Raw genomic sequence first — 15,503 nt, 5'->3', positions numbered from 1 at the left:
TGTCCTTTCCTTCCTTGTGTCAAGGGCACCTGATGATCTGAGCTGTGCTCCTGGAGAGCTTATCTACAGAGTGTCATTCCAGTGTCTGGTATTTTACTAGACTCCTCCTCTCCTTTGACCCTCAAGGTCTGTTAACCTTTGCCACAAAGGTTTATCGCTGTTCTTCCTTGACAGACAGTGTCCCTGTGGGGGAATTCAGGGCGCATGGAAGTGACAGCTTCCAAGTTCATGGACATACAACGTGCCATCAAGCCAGACTGGTTTCAGTGCATCTCTGATGGAGACACCATTTCTGGGGAAGTCGGTAGGAAAAGGGCCAAGAAATCTGTGGATAGGTCTCTTTCCTTCCTGGATGTATGCCTTCAGCTGCTGGAGAAATCACCGGTAAGGTCCCCAGAATATCTGCGGGAGCTGCAAGGCAGCTGCTTTTCAGTCTGTGTTGCACCCTAGGCCAGTCCAAGGATGTGATTTAGTCACACGTTATCAGGGAATGCCCAGCTGGCAGTCTTGGAGGCATGATCGGCACAGTGGGGGTGTTTTTTCTGCCACTGTCATCTAACTTGTCTCCTGCTCCAGGGCACCTTTCTCTACCAGTTGCAGGGAACTGTTTTTTATTTTATTCTGCTTTTGGACTCAAGTGGATGTTTTTCACTTACCTTCATGCCATATACCTGGCCAAAGCAGGATCTTCTCATTCAGACTGAGACAACTCATATTCTAACCCTTTAGAGCTTTGATTTGCCCTTAAGTCCACCCAGTACCAGGTGAGGGAGGACTTGCCAGGATTTGCCAGCGCTATTCCTTCTCTCCTTCAGCAGGTCTGAGACGTCCCTCCCTTGATGAAAGGGGACATATCTGGGTCTGTAGTGGCAAGGAGAGTGTGTGACAGGAGCTGATATTTGTATCCCTTCAAAAGCAATCCAGTGTGAGCTCTGGTGTCTGGCAGCCAGGGTAATAGAACCTGCTTTGCATTCTGCTCAGACACCTTGCATTCCTGTAGTGCTGAGGGGTGTCCACAAAAAGCAGCATACAAAGATGATCTGTAGTTACTGCCTCTAGTAGGGAGGTGGAAAGAACCATGCACAATTCTCAGCGATTTAGTGTCAGTCAGGAGCACAATCTGGTCTCTCTTAATCCCAACCCTGTATTACACCTGGACTTCACTGTGTTGTGTGGGAGCTCATCCCACTTGGGGTGAAACACTGTAGCTCTGAAAGGTTCCTTGGAAAGTGGGGTTTAAGTAGCAGAGCTATGAGGGGATGCTTTGGATGTCTTTGGCAGAGCATTCTCTAATGTTTGTAGCTTTCTCCTGAACCAGGAACTACAAGGAAGTGTAATGATTGGGGCAATTGAAGGTGGAGATATCTTGGAGGAGAGGCTCAGATCAGCCAGGGAGACTGCCAAGCGACCTGTGGGTGGCTTTCTGCTAGATGGCTTCCAGGGATGTGCCATGGCCAAGGAGACCAAGTTGAAGCTGATAGCTTCTGTCACAGCAGAGCTGCCGGAGGATAAACCAAGGTAAGTTGTGTGGGTGATATCCCAAAAAGTCCATCCATCCTATTATGAGGAGAGTCTGCAGGCTGTTGTGCAGTATCACTGTAGGAAATAGTCATTCTCTTGCATACATCACATGAGTGCCAGGCTGCGTATCCTCTGCCACTTCAGGCTGCAGACTTCAACCCTTATTTCAATTTTTAGCTGACTGGCACTGAGCTGTGCTCACAGTGTAGATGTGAGTATTCCCCATGTTTGGGGAATAATCAAGATTTGAGTTCAAATCTTTATTTTGTTTAGGTAGAATTACAGGCAGGATATGTCTGGACTGTTCACATTAGACCTCTGAGGCCATGGTTTACTTGAAGTTCAGCTTAAAAAGAAATTACTATCACCCCATTCTACAGGGAACCTATTATTTCTATAGAAAATCCGTGATCATTCCAGCCCTCTCCAGTCTGGACTGAAGGAGTGCAGAGTGTGGTGCTGACAGAATCAGCGAATACTTCAATGGTCACATGGCAGCCAGCTCTGATCTAGTGCCTGAGGCACTGAGCCTGTGAATTTCCAGAGTTAGTACATCCTCGCCCAAAATAACTATTCTCTTGTTAGATTGGCATAATATGGGGTTTGTAGTATATTCGGAGTGGTGGTTTGTGCCCGTCTAATCCATACCAGAGCCTGGACAGTAGGAACAGCATATTTGACTCTGACTGACAGTAACTGAAGACTTCCAAAAAATGTGCGCTAACGCTTGCTGGTGGTTCAGAGGTGGAGGAGTTGGTAGCATTGGGTTGAGCTTCTTGGCATTTTTGTATTCTGGATTGCTCTCACTGCTTCTGTTACTGGCTGCTCTTGGACAGGTGCTTTTCTTTTCATTTCCTGAAGGGAATGAGTCAGGCTCGGTTGTCTTTCTGTAGCTGTGCTGCCCTCTGCTAGCTGAGCACTGCTCTGACTTAATGGTGTTCAAAAGGAAATTAAATTCCAAAGCATGTGTCTGATGTTGCGGTTTGTTCATCCTTACCAGTGCCTGGGGTTTGAATTTTCCTGGCAATTAGGAAGTTTGCTGTGTTGTTGCATCCTGTCTGGCTGAGCTACTTTAAAAAGGTCCCCTGGGAGCATTAGAGTCCAATCTGCTCAGCTAACCTTAGTGGCTACCAGTGCATCTGCCTCATCTATCAAATAGTTTGCTTGTCTGGTTAAGACAAGTGTTCCTGACCTCTCTGTAAGAAAAAAGCTGGTTAGCCTTAGGGGGTCTTGTACATACCTTATACGAATTTCAGACAATCCTGCTTTCATAAATCACCCTTGCAGTTTTGGCTGGAGGAGCTCTTTTGCAGCTGTGTTCTACCCCAATATGGAAATCTTTAGAAGACAAACTTAATGTATTTCATCCAAGAAATGACTGCTTTTTGCATGATGGTGAAATGATCTTATAAAAGTAATCCTTAGGGTCCTTTCAGATATCTAAAGATGTTGAAGTCTTGTAGTAAAAATTATTTTTCTTTTCAATAGCAGCAAAACATTTGCAAGAACGAATCTTTGTCCTTACCTATACAAAGGTAAGTTTTATTCAGGGTTTTGATCACATATGTAAAGCTACTCTTTTAACTATTGAGTATTATTTTGTTCTTGTTGTGGGAGCATGAAATATGAGAAACTCATGCCATAAATCTTCTCCCATCCATATTCTGTGCTCATCAATTTAATTGGAGTACTTAGAAAAGTGACTAAAAATGGCACCTTGTGACTTCATTTATCAGCCCCTGTGTATTTTGCTAATTATCTGTTTAGATCATTGCCCTACATTAGCTTTTATTGCTTTCAGCACAGCCATGCACCTGTGGGAGAGCGGGTGCTGCTGTATTCTTCTGCTTCACCCACCCTCAGGGAAGCTGCCAGCTAAATTTGGCTAACAGCAGGATCTCTGTTAAGAGACATTTGACTGATAGCAATCCAGCTGGGCTCTTCCTGGCTCTTAATGCCATGTTCCAGAAGATGTTACAGCCCAGGCAATTGGGTAAATCGTTTCTTTTGGAAAATTGGAGATGTTATTTGGAGAATAAAGGGCATCAATGAGGGTGAAAAGGTGCATTTAAGTAGGTAGAATGGAGAGAGGAAGGAAGAAACAAAGCAAGGAAACTTTTCCTTTTTCAAAGGCGTTTCTCATTAATGCATCCTCCTCCAGGCAGTCCTCCAAGTGCTGTACAATATTGTTGTCACCTGAAGCACTTGTGTCTTTGACCAGCCATCTACTGCTGCTCCTGATCAAGTCTTTTAGACTGTCTCCTAACAGCTACCAAGCAAAGGAGTCCCTATATCTAGGAACTGGTAGTTACCACAGGCACAAACATAACTGAGGAAAGTATCTGTTTTAAGGTGTAAGTGTTAGGTGGATCTTGAACTTAAATACGATTATGTAGGTGTAAAAAAACTAAATCACTTCAAACATAATGAACACAATGAGGTTTTCCTTGGCAAATGAGGGATTAGTGCTGTCTTCCAAATAGGAGAAAGGGAAAAGCCAGTGGCCATGTACTGGGTAAACTGATGGTGTGGAAATGGAAGTGCACAGGACTGAATGATGACTGTTGTATCCAACTGCCTTCTGTTTAGCAGCTGCTGGGTTAAACTACGTATGCTGGACATGTATCTTTTCCTTGAGATACCTGCTTGCTTCTACTCAGAATATTCTGTCTTTTTGTGCTTCTCTTACAGAATCATCCATGGTATAGGCAAACCAGATGAGGTGCTCGAGTGCATTGAAAGAGGAGTGGACGTTTTTGAGAGCTTCTTTCCCTTCCAAGTGACAGAGAGAGGCTGTGCCTTATCTTTCAGCTATGACTACCATCCCAATTCTGATGCAGCAAGTAAGCTTCTTGGTGGTCTTTTCAGTAGTCATTACAGTCCTGGCTGTATCAGTCAGTATTGTGCTAAGCATAGTTTATGCTTTAGAAGAATCTCCTGTAGTTGAGTTCCATCCCTGAAGTTCAGTAACAACTGGGAAAAAATGGAATGCCTCTGTCAAGTGGTGTTTTTGAAGGCTGCATATTTTGGGGGGAAATCTGCTGAAGAGAACTTGAGGCCTCAGTCTGGGATCTGAATTTCTGGTTAGCCAAAATATGCTTAAGTATTTCTCAAACACTTATTGGACAGAGGTCTTTACAGGCTTAACTGTATTTATGAACTCTCAGTAGAACTGTTTGTTTGACACCATTGGTAAATTTTCTGTTACCCTTTGCAGTGGAAGTGGGACATATTTAAGTGGGAAATCTGTGATACTTGGTCTCTGGAACTGTTTGAATCTGTGTTTGTTTGTTTTAATAACATATTTCTTAAAATACCTTCTCCTTTCTAGCTCACCAAAGTTAGGGATCCTATTTCTTTGGACAGCTTTCCTCTTGTCCTGGTGTTTATCAGTTAATATCAGAACAAAGATAAGGTGTTTATAAGTCGTTATGATATAAAATAGATGCTTAAATGGGTTTTGTCAAATGTGTTTCAAGCAGTCATCTCTTTGTGGACTTAACAAATGTTTTTAATACAGAAAAGCATTTTGTGTTTTTCCTCCTGGCTAGAACCTAGTGGCTTTTCACGCTTGGATGACTCAAAGCCAGCGGAACAGAATGGAACATCCTGTTTCTTTGTGCCTTTAAAAACAAACAAACAGACAAACAATAACTTGTTGTTGTTGTTCTTTACCTTGTCTCACCTTATTCTTAAAACTGTAGGTTTCTGGGGTTGGGACAATCTTTGTTCTGTGTCTGTATAATGCTCAGTAGACATGGATTGTGCAAACAGTAATAATATTGATGTTTCCAGAGGTATCTCCTCCTTAAGAACAAGCCTAAAAGAAATGCAAACCTGTGAAATTATGGGATGATTTTTTTAATTTAAGGTAGATGGCTGAAAAGGCAGATGTGGAATCTATATCTTCTGCATCAGTGCTACCAGCCTCTTGATTCCAGCTGTTCAAAAAAATTCCAAATCTCAGCCTGATGACAGCCTAGGAAGTAGAATGATTGAATACAGATGAGTTGCCTGTCTGTTCTAACAAAATCTCAAGAAAATCAATTTGTTCAGGTGATTGCATTCCGTTCAGCATGAAGTTCAGGTTGGAAATATTTTTGATATTTTATTAAGAATTCAGCTCAGCAGAGCAGCAAAAAGTTGTTCTGCTGTTTCAGTTCTAACTTCATTAGATTTAGTAGATCAGTTTCCCCTTGTCTCTTTCCATTTTGATAGTCTAAAACTGTGTTTGTCTCAACTAACCTATGATAATTAAATGAAAACAGTTAGTTTGTATGAGAAGGAGATGGAAACTTGAGACAAGACTTTTTATCTGGCAAGAGAGTAGCAGAAATATCTCGTGTCAGGTTTCTAACCTTTCTCTTCCCTTGCTACCTGTTGATAAAAGTTTTTTTTTTATTTTTAAACAGTTTTAAAACAAAACAGGGCCCAGGACCCAGAGAAAAACAATGCTGAAAAAGACCAGGATGAAATCTTCAGAGCTGACTCAGCAATAACACCATTTGAGATATTTCTGAAGGACAAAAGGTATGTGAGTTTGAGAGAAGGACATCTGCAGCTGCATCACTAAATATGAGGGTTTTGTCCTCTGTTCCATTGCATGTGGTAGCTGGATGGGGAGACTCACAAAACATAAAAGCGTTGAAGAAGCTACTTCTGGACATTGAATAGAACACTTGCCCAGCACTTTCCAGCTTGATAACAAGCAATGGTGTATGAATGAAAGCACCATCATTTGCCTGACCTAAAGCCATGGATTTTCTGAACACTTCAGCAGCAGAAGTACTATGGCCATAGCTATGTTCCAGCTGAAAGACAGAAGTCTAGCAAAGGCTGTCTGAGGATCATTTTGTTCTTCCGCATCTAACCTGAGTCATCATGAGACACTAGATCTTTTTAAACAATTGTAGAGGATGCTTTGTGACTCAGTTTTGGCACGTTCAGAGCAAGGTACCTTCGGTTTCTAGATAGCTGACAAAAGCCTTGGCCTGCTTTACCACTTGTCCTTCCCCCTCTCCCTGTTCTGTGAGAACTGTGTGGCTCATGGTAGAGGGGAATACTGCATACAGAAACAAGTTGTTCTGTGAGTAGTGGAATCAGTAAATCCTTGTTTCTGATGGCTTCTTCCATAGACTGTGTGATATCTAGTAAGGTGAGTCTCATGCTGCAGCTTTCCTGTCAGGGAGGGCACAGATAAGGCTTCTCTCCTCTATTAGCTGTGTTGTGGTCAAAGCTATCCCCTGACTTGTGTGTGGCCTCTTGTCTCCATAGTGAGATCCTGCATGCTATTGGAGTCCTTCAGGTCTTTGGTGCTGGGCCTGGATATCAATACATCTTACAGCAATGGGACTCAAGCCCTCAGGGCTTTGGGGCTCAGGTCCCTGCAGAGACTACATAGTAACTGTGGATGTTCTTTATTGCTTGAACATGTCTTCTTACCTTTGATGTTATCCAATGCTACTTCCTTTTTAGATACCAGGATGATTTTGGTCCCTTGCTGGAAGGATGCTCCTGTTACTGTTGTCAGAGACATACTCGAGCCTATGTCCATCACCTCCTTGTGACCAACGAGCTGTTAGCTGGTGTCCTGCTCATGATGCACAACTTTCAGCACTACTTCAGCTTTTTCAGTGCTATCCGAGATGCCCTAAGAGACAATAAACTGGATCAGCTGAAAAAGCTGATCTTCAGGCAGGCACTCCAAGGCTCAGCAAATGCAAAGCCAGGCCAGTGAGTTCAGAGAAGATGGTGAGAAGGAGAGCCTGCCACGGGGGGAAGGTTGCAGGTTTCATCCTTATGCAGTGGGACTGTGTAAACTGGACTGCCATCAGGGTCACCCAGGCCTGCTAGGCAGTTAAAGGCCTCCCACCCTGGAGGGAAAGGAAATCTTATTCAAGCGTCCCTTTCAATTAATTGGCTTGGTGCATTCTGGGGATGTGGAGGAGCTGAACAGCTCACAAGACCAGTATAGATAGCTTTATTTTCAGTTACTCACTGGTGGGTTTTTGGGTGGAAGAACAGAATTACCGAATGTGGGACTGAGGAAGGAAGAAGCAGGGCATATATTTGAAATGAATCCAGCTACCTGACAGGAAGCTCAGCAGCTGTTTGGGATGCTCATTCCAGCTTCAAAGGATATTACGGGTTTGTTTGTTTTTGTTTGTTTGTTTGTTTTTGTTTTTTTTCCCCAGAAAATCCCAGTGGTGTGGCTCTCTCCATCATGCCACTCCTTAATGAGAGATTCTGCCTCAGTCTAACACACTTATCCTTGTGGCCATTGCCAGCATCGGTGTCGCTGAAGAGAACTGAATGCAAGTGCTGTTTTATTCAGAGACACGTAGGACTGTATGAGTACTTCTCTCTCATGCCGCATGCAGTGCAGAATGTTCTCTGGGACAGGCAGAGGCCCTCCAGCTCGGCCTGGCCTTGCCTTAGGAAGTCCTAGCCTGTGACATTAGAGCCAGAAAGGAGAGAAAGTTTTTGATCCATACTCTGCTCTAGGGTTGTGGGGTTTTTTTGTTTTGTTGTTGGTTTTTGTTTTGTTTTTTGACTCTGTACCCTTCCACCTTTATGGACTATGATTTCACTCCCACACTAGTGTGTGGTTGATAACCAATATACTGTTCTTTCCACCTGCCCTAGCACTGGTTTATTGTAGCAGACCATGCAAATGTTTGTGAGATGGAGCTGTGGAAATCATAGGAAAAGGCATTTAGAAAAAAATTCTTGTGCCTCCCTATTTTAAAATATTGCTTAGTTATGTCACATTCCTTTTATCCAGTTGTTTTATGTCCCTTTCATTGGAATCATGGATTTATTTATCTTATGTTACAAAGCAACAATAAAAATTTTTCTTATTCATTAAATTGGTTCCTCAAGGTGTGACAGAGATGGTGTACTGAAGAGTTTGAGTGCAGCGCTCAAGATGATGTCTCCTGGGAACTTGATCTAGCAGCAGCCTGATGGAGGACAATGACCCATGTAGGGGTAGGATCCCATCATTGGGAAGGAGTCCATATCAGTCACTTCAGAAGCCGTAATAGAAATGGAAACTTTAAAAAGACTCACTCCCCTCTCCCCGCAAAAGAATGTGAATTAAGCTTAGAAAAATACCACAGTTAAAGTTATTGGCCTTAAATCAATTAAGGATTGATCTGCAATTCCCTTTTCCCATCACTTTAATGCTGCTGTCTTAAAATTTTAAGGTCTCACATCAGGTTGGCTGTACCAGAGTCTGAAGAGTCTATAGTTTGCCTGTGAGCATTGCCTGTGCATCCCTGTTTCCTCTGGCAGAGATAAAAGTGGTGTTGGTTTCTTCTACCTTTTTAGCTTTATCCAATCTGTTGCACTGTGTTTCCGTTCCTCAGGATCCTAAAGAAATGATGCAACGGCTGCTTGAGTGTTGTCTTAAAATGGAGATTAGAGGGGATAATTCAACCACAGAAACTGCATAAATTATTGGACTATCTTCTTTCTCTCCAAAAAGAACATTATGATTGTTAATGATTACAGGGATTGACACATTGTTGTACACGGTGTTTGTAGGATGGGAAATACCATGGTGCAGAAGGTTTGACTTTGACAGGATCCACCTATCTTAAAGGGCGGGGAATTCTAACGTAACAAACAGATTTCATGCCTCTTTAAAGAGGAATGCCACAAACCGTGGTAGAGTAGTGTTGGAATGTTGCAATGTTTCTGCAGTGTTTGTTTCTACAATGTTGCAAAGCCTAGTGCAAAACCTTACAGGAAGGGACATTGACTGTCTTAAAACAGAACCATCTCATTCACTGACTCTCATACCCACATAATCACAATCACCAAGATACCGCAAGTCTGCACAGCATTCAGGCACTGAGATGCTTGTACCCAGAAGGTCTGTTGAGGATTCCCTGTGAGGACTAAGGTAATCTAAGTGCCAATCTAAGTGCCATCAACACATGTCGTTCTTAATAACCCTTCTACTCTTCCTTCTGATCCTTCTATTCTTTCCATACCGTTGTGTTCCCATTCATTCTCCAGTCATACCAATCAGTGTTTTTGTTATGGTTCTCTACATAGTGTTTGTGTGTGTGCTGCCCAAATTTTTATTGGGTAAAATCTCATTTGGTCAACTACAAGCTTCATCTATTCAGTGTCTTTAACAAACACAGAAATGAGCTGCAGTAAGTGGGTTTTTTTCCCCTGCAGTTACCTATCTCTGAAACAACACTGATGTGTTATATTTTACACAAGTTTTCAATCTCCCTGTCAGTCTTCCTAGCTCACATTGTAAAAGTAAAGCAAATTCATTCACGATACTCTAGAAAGTTTTCAGTTCTTTTTTCCAAGGAGATATCTAATTTCTTTCAAAAATAATATTCTTGCCCTAACATGTAAAGAAAACTGTTTTCTTCCCCACCTTTCATGGAGAAGCAAAAATTGAAATGACTAAGGAGTGGAAAGTTTTCTGTGCTAAATTACCTTTACTTAGCACAGGAAACTCTTCAGAAACATCCTTGACTGCCTTCCATCCTCAAAGGAGATGAATACAAAGGAGCAGGGACAAGATGGTGTGATACAAAAACATTAGGTTCTGGAACACCTTCCTGTTACTGACTTCTAGTGTAACCTTCCCCTTGATGAACAAAAATCTTTGGTGTTCTTGTTTGTGGTGAGAATAATTGGCAGGGCCATGTGTTAAATGTGAAGTGCTGTGCATTCCTGACCACTTTATCAGTATTCTGCTCGATAAGTTACTTTCAGAGTTATTTTAATATTACAGTCTCTTCATCAATTTCAAAGGTATGCTTTAAAATGCATTAAGGGAAAAAATTCAAATTGCTTGTCACAAAAATGTTTATCCTTTCTTTCAGGTATGTCACCACCTCCCCCACACATGCACCTTCTCCATCTGTCCTCTTCCTATGGCCCACTGTCCATGACAGATTGTGTCAAGCCTTGTTTGACAGTTTGTAGGTCTGTTGTTCTGTGGCTGTACAGGATTGCAGGAGCTGTTGAAGACTGAAAATATTCCAGCGGAGTATTCAATTTATTTCTAAACCCATTTGGTCCAGAGGGCTTTCAGATCATGGTGCTTTTATACATAGAAAAATCAGTTCTAGGTATGTTTCAGGGGTGCTTTTAAGCATTGGATTGCTGGGTTTTTTTCTCTCTGAACCCTGTTGATTTTTGATTCATGACCTGTCTTGGCAGGCAAAGGGCTGTTTCATAAAAATAGCTCCAATAAAATGTTTAAACCTTCCTCTCAGTAATTTCAGAGAGACTTCCTCTGTGATATGGGAGATGTACGCAAAATAGATGATGGTGCAGGCCAGTTTAATGGTTTTATTTGTAGTACTCTGGGGTGACCTACATAATTCACTAAGACCTTCAACTCTTTTCTGGTAGTGAAGCCCTTACTTGTCCAGGTTATTAGAGATGTTCAAGCATATGCTACCATCCTGCCTTCAGCATGTTCTGTAGTCATGATGGAACTTTTCAAACAAAAAGAGAATGAAGTTAAATCCCTTTGAGAAGTTGGTGCTGGCACAATAACAGTTAACATCTTCATGCAGCAAAATGTTCTGTTGTTCCTGTGTTGGTGTTGCAGGGTGAATGGCATCTGTCAGAGCATGCATTTTCCATGTATTGGCTTGGGAAGGCAATACCTTCCCTGCTACACAGTGAGATGCAGATAAACTGCCTGGTTATTTCTACATCTGTCTGAATTTAATTAAACTATTAAGGAACAAAGATTGAAGATGTGATGCAATGCGATGTCCTTGTCACAATTCTGATGTACCTTCTCCAGCTCCCAGCTTTGCTCCCTTTCCATCATAAACTTCAGAGAAAGCCTGCTCTCTCCTGCAGCTGTTTGTGTCTAAGCATCTTGCAGAGCTCTCTGGGGAGCAAGTTTGGATGAGAAGGGCTTATCTGGTTAACCAGGCTTATTTCAAACTTGAGCCTGAAAATGTACAAAGCTATGTAGCAGGGATAAGGCAATATACAAAGAAATGTTAAGTGGAGGCACCTGAGTCCATTAAGCAACTCAGGATTAGCCAGCTTTCTGTTTTTTCTTCTCCCCTGGCTACTGTGAAAGCTTTTCAAGGCCAAGGAGGTGGCTGGTGAGGTGGGAAAGGGAACTCTGGTCCATGCCTGTGGCTCTGCAGAACAAGGGTGCATCTCACCCATTCATACTTCCAGAGTGGGTTGATTTGCAGCTTGTTGGTCAAGAAAAGATCTTAAACATCAGTCCTGCTTCTGATGCTTAGATGTGACGGTCCAATGAAGATTTTCACAGGAGAAAGGAGTTCTTTCAAGGTTCTTGGCCAGAGTTTCTTGATCCGTTATGGTGCTGTGTATCTGATACCTTCCACTTTTGATTTGGCTGCCTTTCTGAGGTACCGGGCATATTTTGCAAACCATGGAATTAAAGTGGCTTTCTAACAATGCTTTGTGCTTGTCGCTCCCTGCTTCCTCAGGAGAAAGGCCAGTTTGCCTTCTGATGAGGTAATCGGAGGAGATATTCAAAGCCATCCTGTAGGAAAGCCAGACGATAGGCAAACTGAGAGGGAACAGGACACAGGAGACTGGCAAGTAGCCGACGTCTTGGAAGAGACATAATCTTCAAGGAAGGGATCAGGAGATGGAGCATCTGGGAGGAAGGAGCAGAGGCAAACAAGATGATTAGGATCTGGCAAAGCCAGTGAAAAAAGGATTGGGAGCTGTGCAGTATGTCCATAACTAGCATTGCCAATACTGAATTGCAGAAGACACTGGCAAATGCCTTTTTACATCCCTGTTTCGTGCGTGTCTTGAGGAGGAACGAGCATTTTGTTGTGGTTCAAAAAGTTTAGCAATGGCTGCTGTAGTGCTCACAAAGGCAAAAGGCTAAAGAGTAATGCTGGTGGCCTTTAGGTCTGTGGCTTAGTGGAGACTGAGTGCTGGACTCGCCCCTGGGACTTGGCCGCCATGCTCCCCTCAGCCAGTGCCAAACCCTCCTGAACATCTTTCCCAGCTGTTTCCTTTGCAGCCAGGCAGAAATGGTGCTGCCTCTCAGCTGAGACATGTCAAGGTGAGCGATTCACTTGCATCTCACATCCCATCTCCTCCTCAGCTGTGGCGCAGGGTGACAGAGAGAGACATAAGGTCCTACAGCAAGTGTGCTTCTGCCCAGTGAAAAGTAGGCTTTATTGTACTGTTCAATTAGCATTGCTCACAGCTGCAGGGTAAAACTTATTAAAACTGACAACAGTCCCCAAGGTAGGGAACCCGAAAGGTCTTCCCTATGTTGCCAAACATACAGCAGCCTGGTGCCTGTTGTGCTGGGATGCTTAAATCATTATACTGAAATTAATTTTTAATTATGTTCGTTTTATTCTCTGGCTCTAGGGGCTTTTTTTTTCTTTACCTCACATTTCCACAGGCATTCAGGGAAGAGATGTGACTGGTGTCTGGCAAGCAGAGATTCATTGATGTGTGGCCACAAGCACAAAGGAGGCTCAGGAGGATTCCTTGCCTGGGTCCAGGAGAAAGAGCATCCCTGTTGGAGGAAGGTGTGGGTGACGTCAGAGCTGGCAGGCTCCCATTCTGGCAGTTAAGGCAATATGAAATCAAGGAAGGGTGGTAGGAATGATGCCATGAAAGCAGAAAGAGGAAGGCCACTACTCTGTGGCCTGAGATTAATCTTGAGCTGAGATTAACCCGCTTGAAAATAATGGAGCACAACTGGATCAGTTGCATTTGAGATTGAAAGGGAAGATTGGTCAGGGATGCATCTTAGAGCTCCTGTTCAATGTCATTGAGCAAAATATATGTAGCAGTTGATGCTGACTTTGAAGAAGTACCATTGGTGAGGATGACCCCTTCGCACCTCCAGTTGCCTGCAGCTTTATAAGCCTTCCTTTGATCTTAAAGCAGCAGATTAGATGGTAAGATACCAGGAAATGACAATTATGTTAATCCATTGTTACAATTAGATAAGGAGAAGTTCAGTTAAATTGTTCAGTCAAAGGTTATTTCAGATTTGGGGTACTCATGCAAGTGTAAGATAGACCTGACATGCCCTTTCTCCCTGGGAGATTAAACTCCTCGCTGTCAGGAGTGTTTGCAGGCTGAAGGCTGCTAGAGCCTGTCATCACTTGATGAGCAAATCATCACACACTTGGCTGAAACTAATCAGGTACCAGAGTCCTCTGGGTGTCCACAATTTCCATTTCTAGTTTTCTGAGCATCACCAGATCTGCTGACTGCAGCTCTTTGATCCTTCCTAAAAATGCTGGCATTGGTTAGAAGCATTATTCAAAAACCATCATGTCAGTAACAGTCACTGCAACAGGTTTTGTGTTGCAATAAGCTTAAATCAAGTTATGTGTAGTGTTGGGCTGCCCCCTTCAGATGAGCTGCTAACCTGAGCAGGTTGTGCTGGTCCCAGCTGCAAAGAGAGGACAAACCCCTGGAAGCAGGAATGCAGTTGTCACTCTGCTCCCACTTGGAGAGGCTGCAATACAGCAGATCCTAGGGGTGCCTCCCCCAAGCGGGAGTTTGCCCATAGCCCCACAGCAGGGTCCAGTGAGCTCAGCTGAGTGGCTTGTCTGCCTGAAAGCAGCTTTCACCAGCTGCTGAAAGGTGCAGTGGTGTGTGCCAGCTGAGCAGCATCACCTGCCAAGCTGCAGGGCCTGTGTCGCTGGCGAAACCCACCTACATCATTTCTTTGCTTTGCAGCAGGCTCCTTTCCTTCATGGATGGCTGTCTGACCTTCTCCGCAGTAAGCCTCTGTGCCGTCCTGCCTGAAGACTACTGCATGACCCAGTGGCTGTCAAGTCTGCTACTGCCTCTGATGAGGGAGTAGGTTTTATGGTTTCTTTTCTGGGCTGGTTTTATAGGTGTCTGTTGTTGCAGCTCCAAGTAAGAACTGCTGTGGAGTGCACATGGGGCTCTTATTTGTGGCAGAGATCTCTTTTTGTGCTTACAACCAAGTGAATAGCAGTAATAGTTACAACAACTACCACTACCATATAGCAGTCTAAATGAAAATTATTTCCTGTGGTCTATGAGGGGTGGAAATGAGATATGGAGGTGCTCTCCACTTGCTTCTGCTGTTGTGCTGCAGGAGTGAGTGACCGAGAGTTGCTCGGAGTGGGTTGTCTTGTCTTTTTTGGTTTTTGGCAGATAGGTGCCCACCTCAAATGCCCTCTACCATCATGATGGCTACTGCGTGGCAGCCTGAGGAGAGGTTAGAGATTAGGAGGGACCCCCGAGGGTAGGCTGCCTGACAGGTCATCAGGTGGGCAGGGTCCAGAGGTGCTCCCCGAGAGAAGCAGTGTGCAGGAGCAACAAACTTCACACATCTGAGGTGCAGCACACCTATTGCTGACGTACCCCACAGGTGCAGCAGGGCTGAGGTGCCCCAAGTACGTGTGGAGGAGGCTGGGGCCCTCTGGCTTTGTCAGAGTTGGTGTGCAGGCACTGTGCAAGACCTGCTAACCCAGTGTTTTTCAATCTGCTTTTCAGGGGTCTGTGTTTCTGCAGTAATTGTCTCTATACAGGGAGTATCTGGATGGCCTCCTCTTACCTTGTCGTGGAGGCTGCTGTTCTTCCTGATGGGTTTTGCCGGCTCTCCTTAGTCTCCAAAGGCTCTTCTCCTCAGCTATGGTAGCAATACTTCCTGGTTATTCTGTCTACTGGTCTGTTTATAAATGGTATCCAGCATGGGGGAGCTTAGCTAACCTGGTTCTGCTGTCTGGGGGAGCCTAGTGAAGGTGAGCACAGACCACATGGCCCCTTGCTTGTGCCACCAAGCTGCACGGTCAGGGCAGGACTCCTGGCACTGGGAGTTATTTACAGTCCATGGCAGTCTCTGAGCTCCCTCTTTCTATCTGAGTTTTTTGTGTTCTGTAGCTCTTCTCATGTGAATATCAGTATCAAAATAAAAACCTGTAAAATGTGCATGGTTCTTCAGTGGAGAAGGCTCCTGTGCAGAGCACAAGGTCACTGCT

At 43.8% G+C, this 15,503-nt stretch overlaps 1 protein-coding gene across 2 annotated transcripts in view; it reads left to right on the top strand.

The window, feature by feature from the left end:
* The window catches only part of ZDHHC23 (zinc finger DHHC-type palmitoyltransferase 23), a 45,188-nt gene extending 36,798 nt beyond the window's left edge, over nt 1-8,390 (top strand). The window contains exons 6-10 of one of the 2 annotated variants that reach the window (XM_064520341.1): nt 175-384; nt 1,319-1,518; nt 4,213-4,364; nt 5,934-6,051; nt 6,997-8,390. In XM_064520341.1, coding sequence (XP_064376411.1) covers nt 175-384; nt 1,319-1,518; nt 4,213-4,364; nt 5,934-6,051; nt 6,997-7,258 — 942 coding nt within the window. In that variant the 3' untranslated portion in view covers nt 7,259-8,390. The remainder of the gene's footprint in view (nt 1-174; nt 385-1,318; nt 1,519-4,212; nt 4,365-5,933; nt 6,052-6,996) is intronic. The other variant, XM_064520344.1, reaches the window with a different exon arrangement.
* The last annotated feature ends 7,113 nt before the right edge of the window (nt 8,391-15,503 follow it).

This window comes from Dromaius novaehollandiae, chromosome 1, assembly GCF_036370855.1.
Source record: "Dromaius novaehollandiae isolate bDroNov1 chromosome 1, bDroNov1.hap1, whole genome shotgun sequence".
Classification (NCBI taxonomy): Eukaryota; Metazoa; Chordata; class Aves; order Casuariiformes; family Dromaiidae; genus Dromaius; species Dromaius novaehollandiae.
This window is presented reverse-complemented; position numbering and strand designations above follow the sequence as displayed.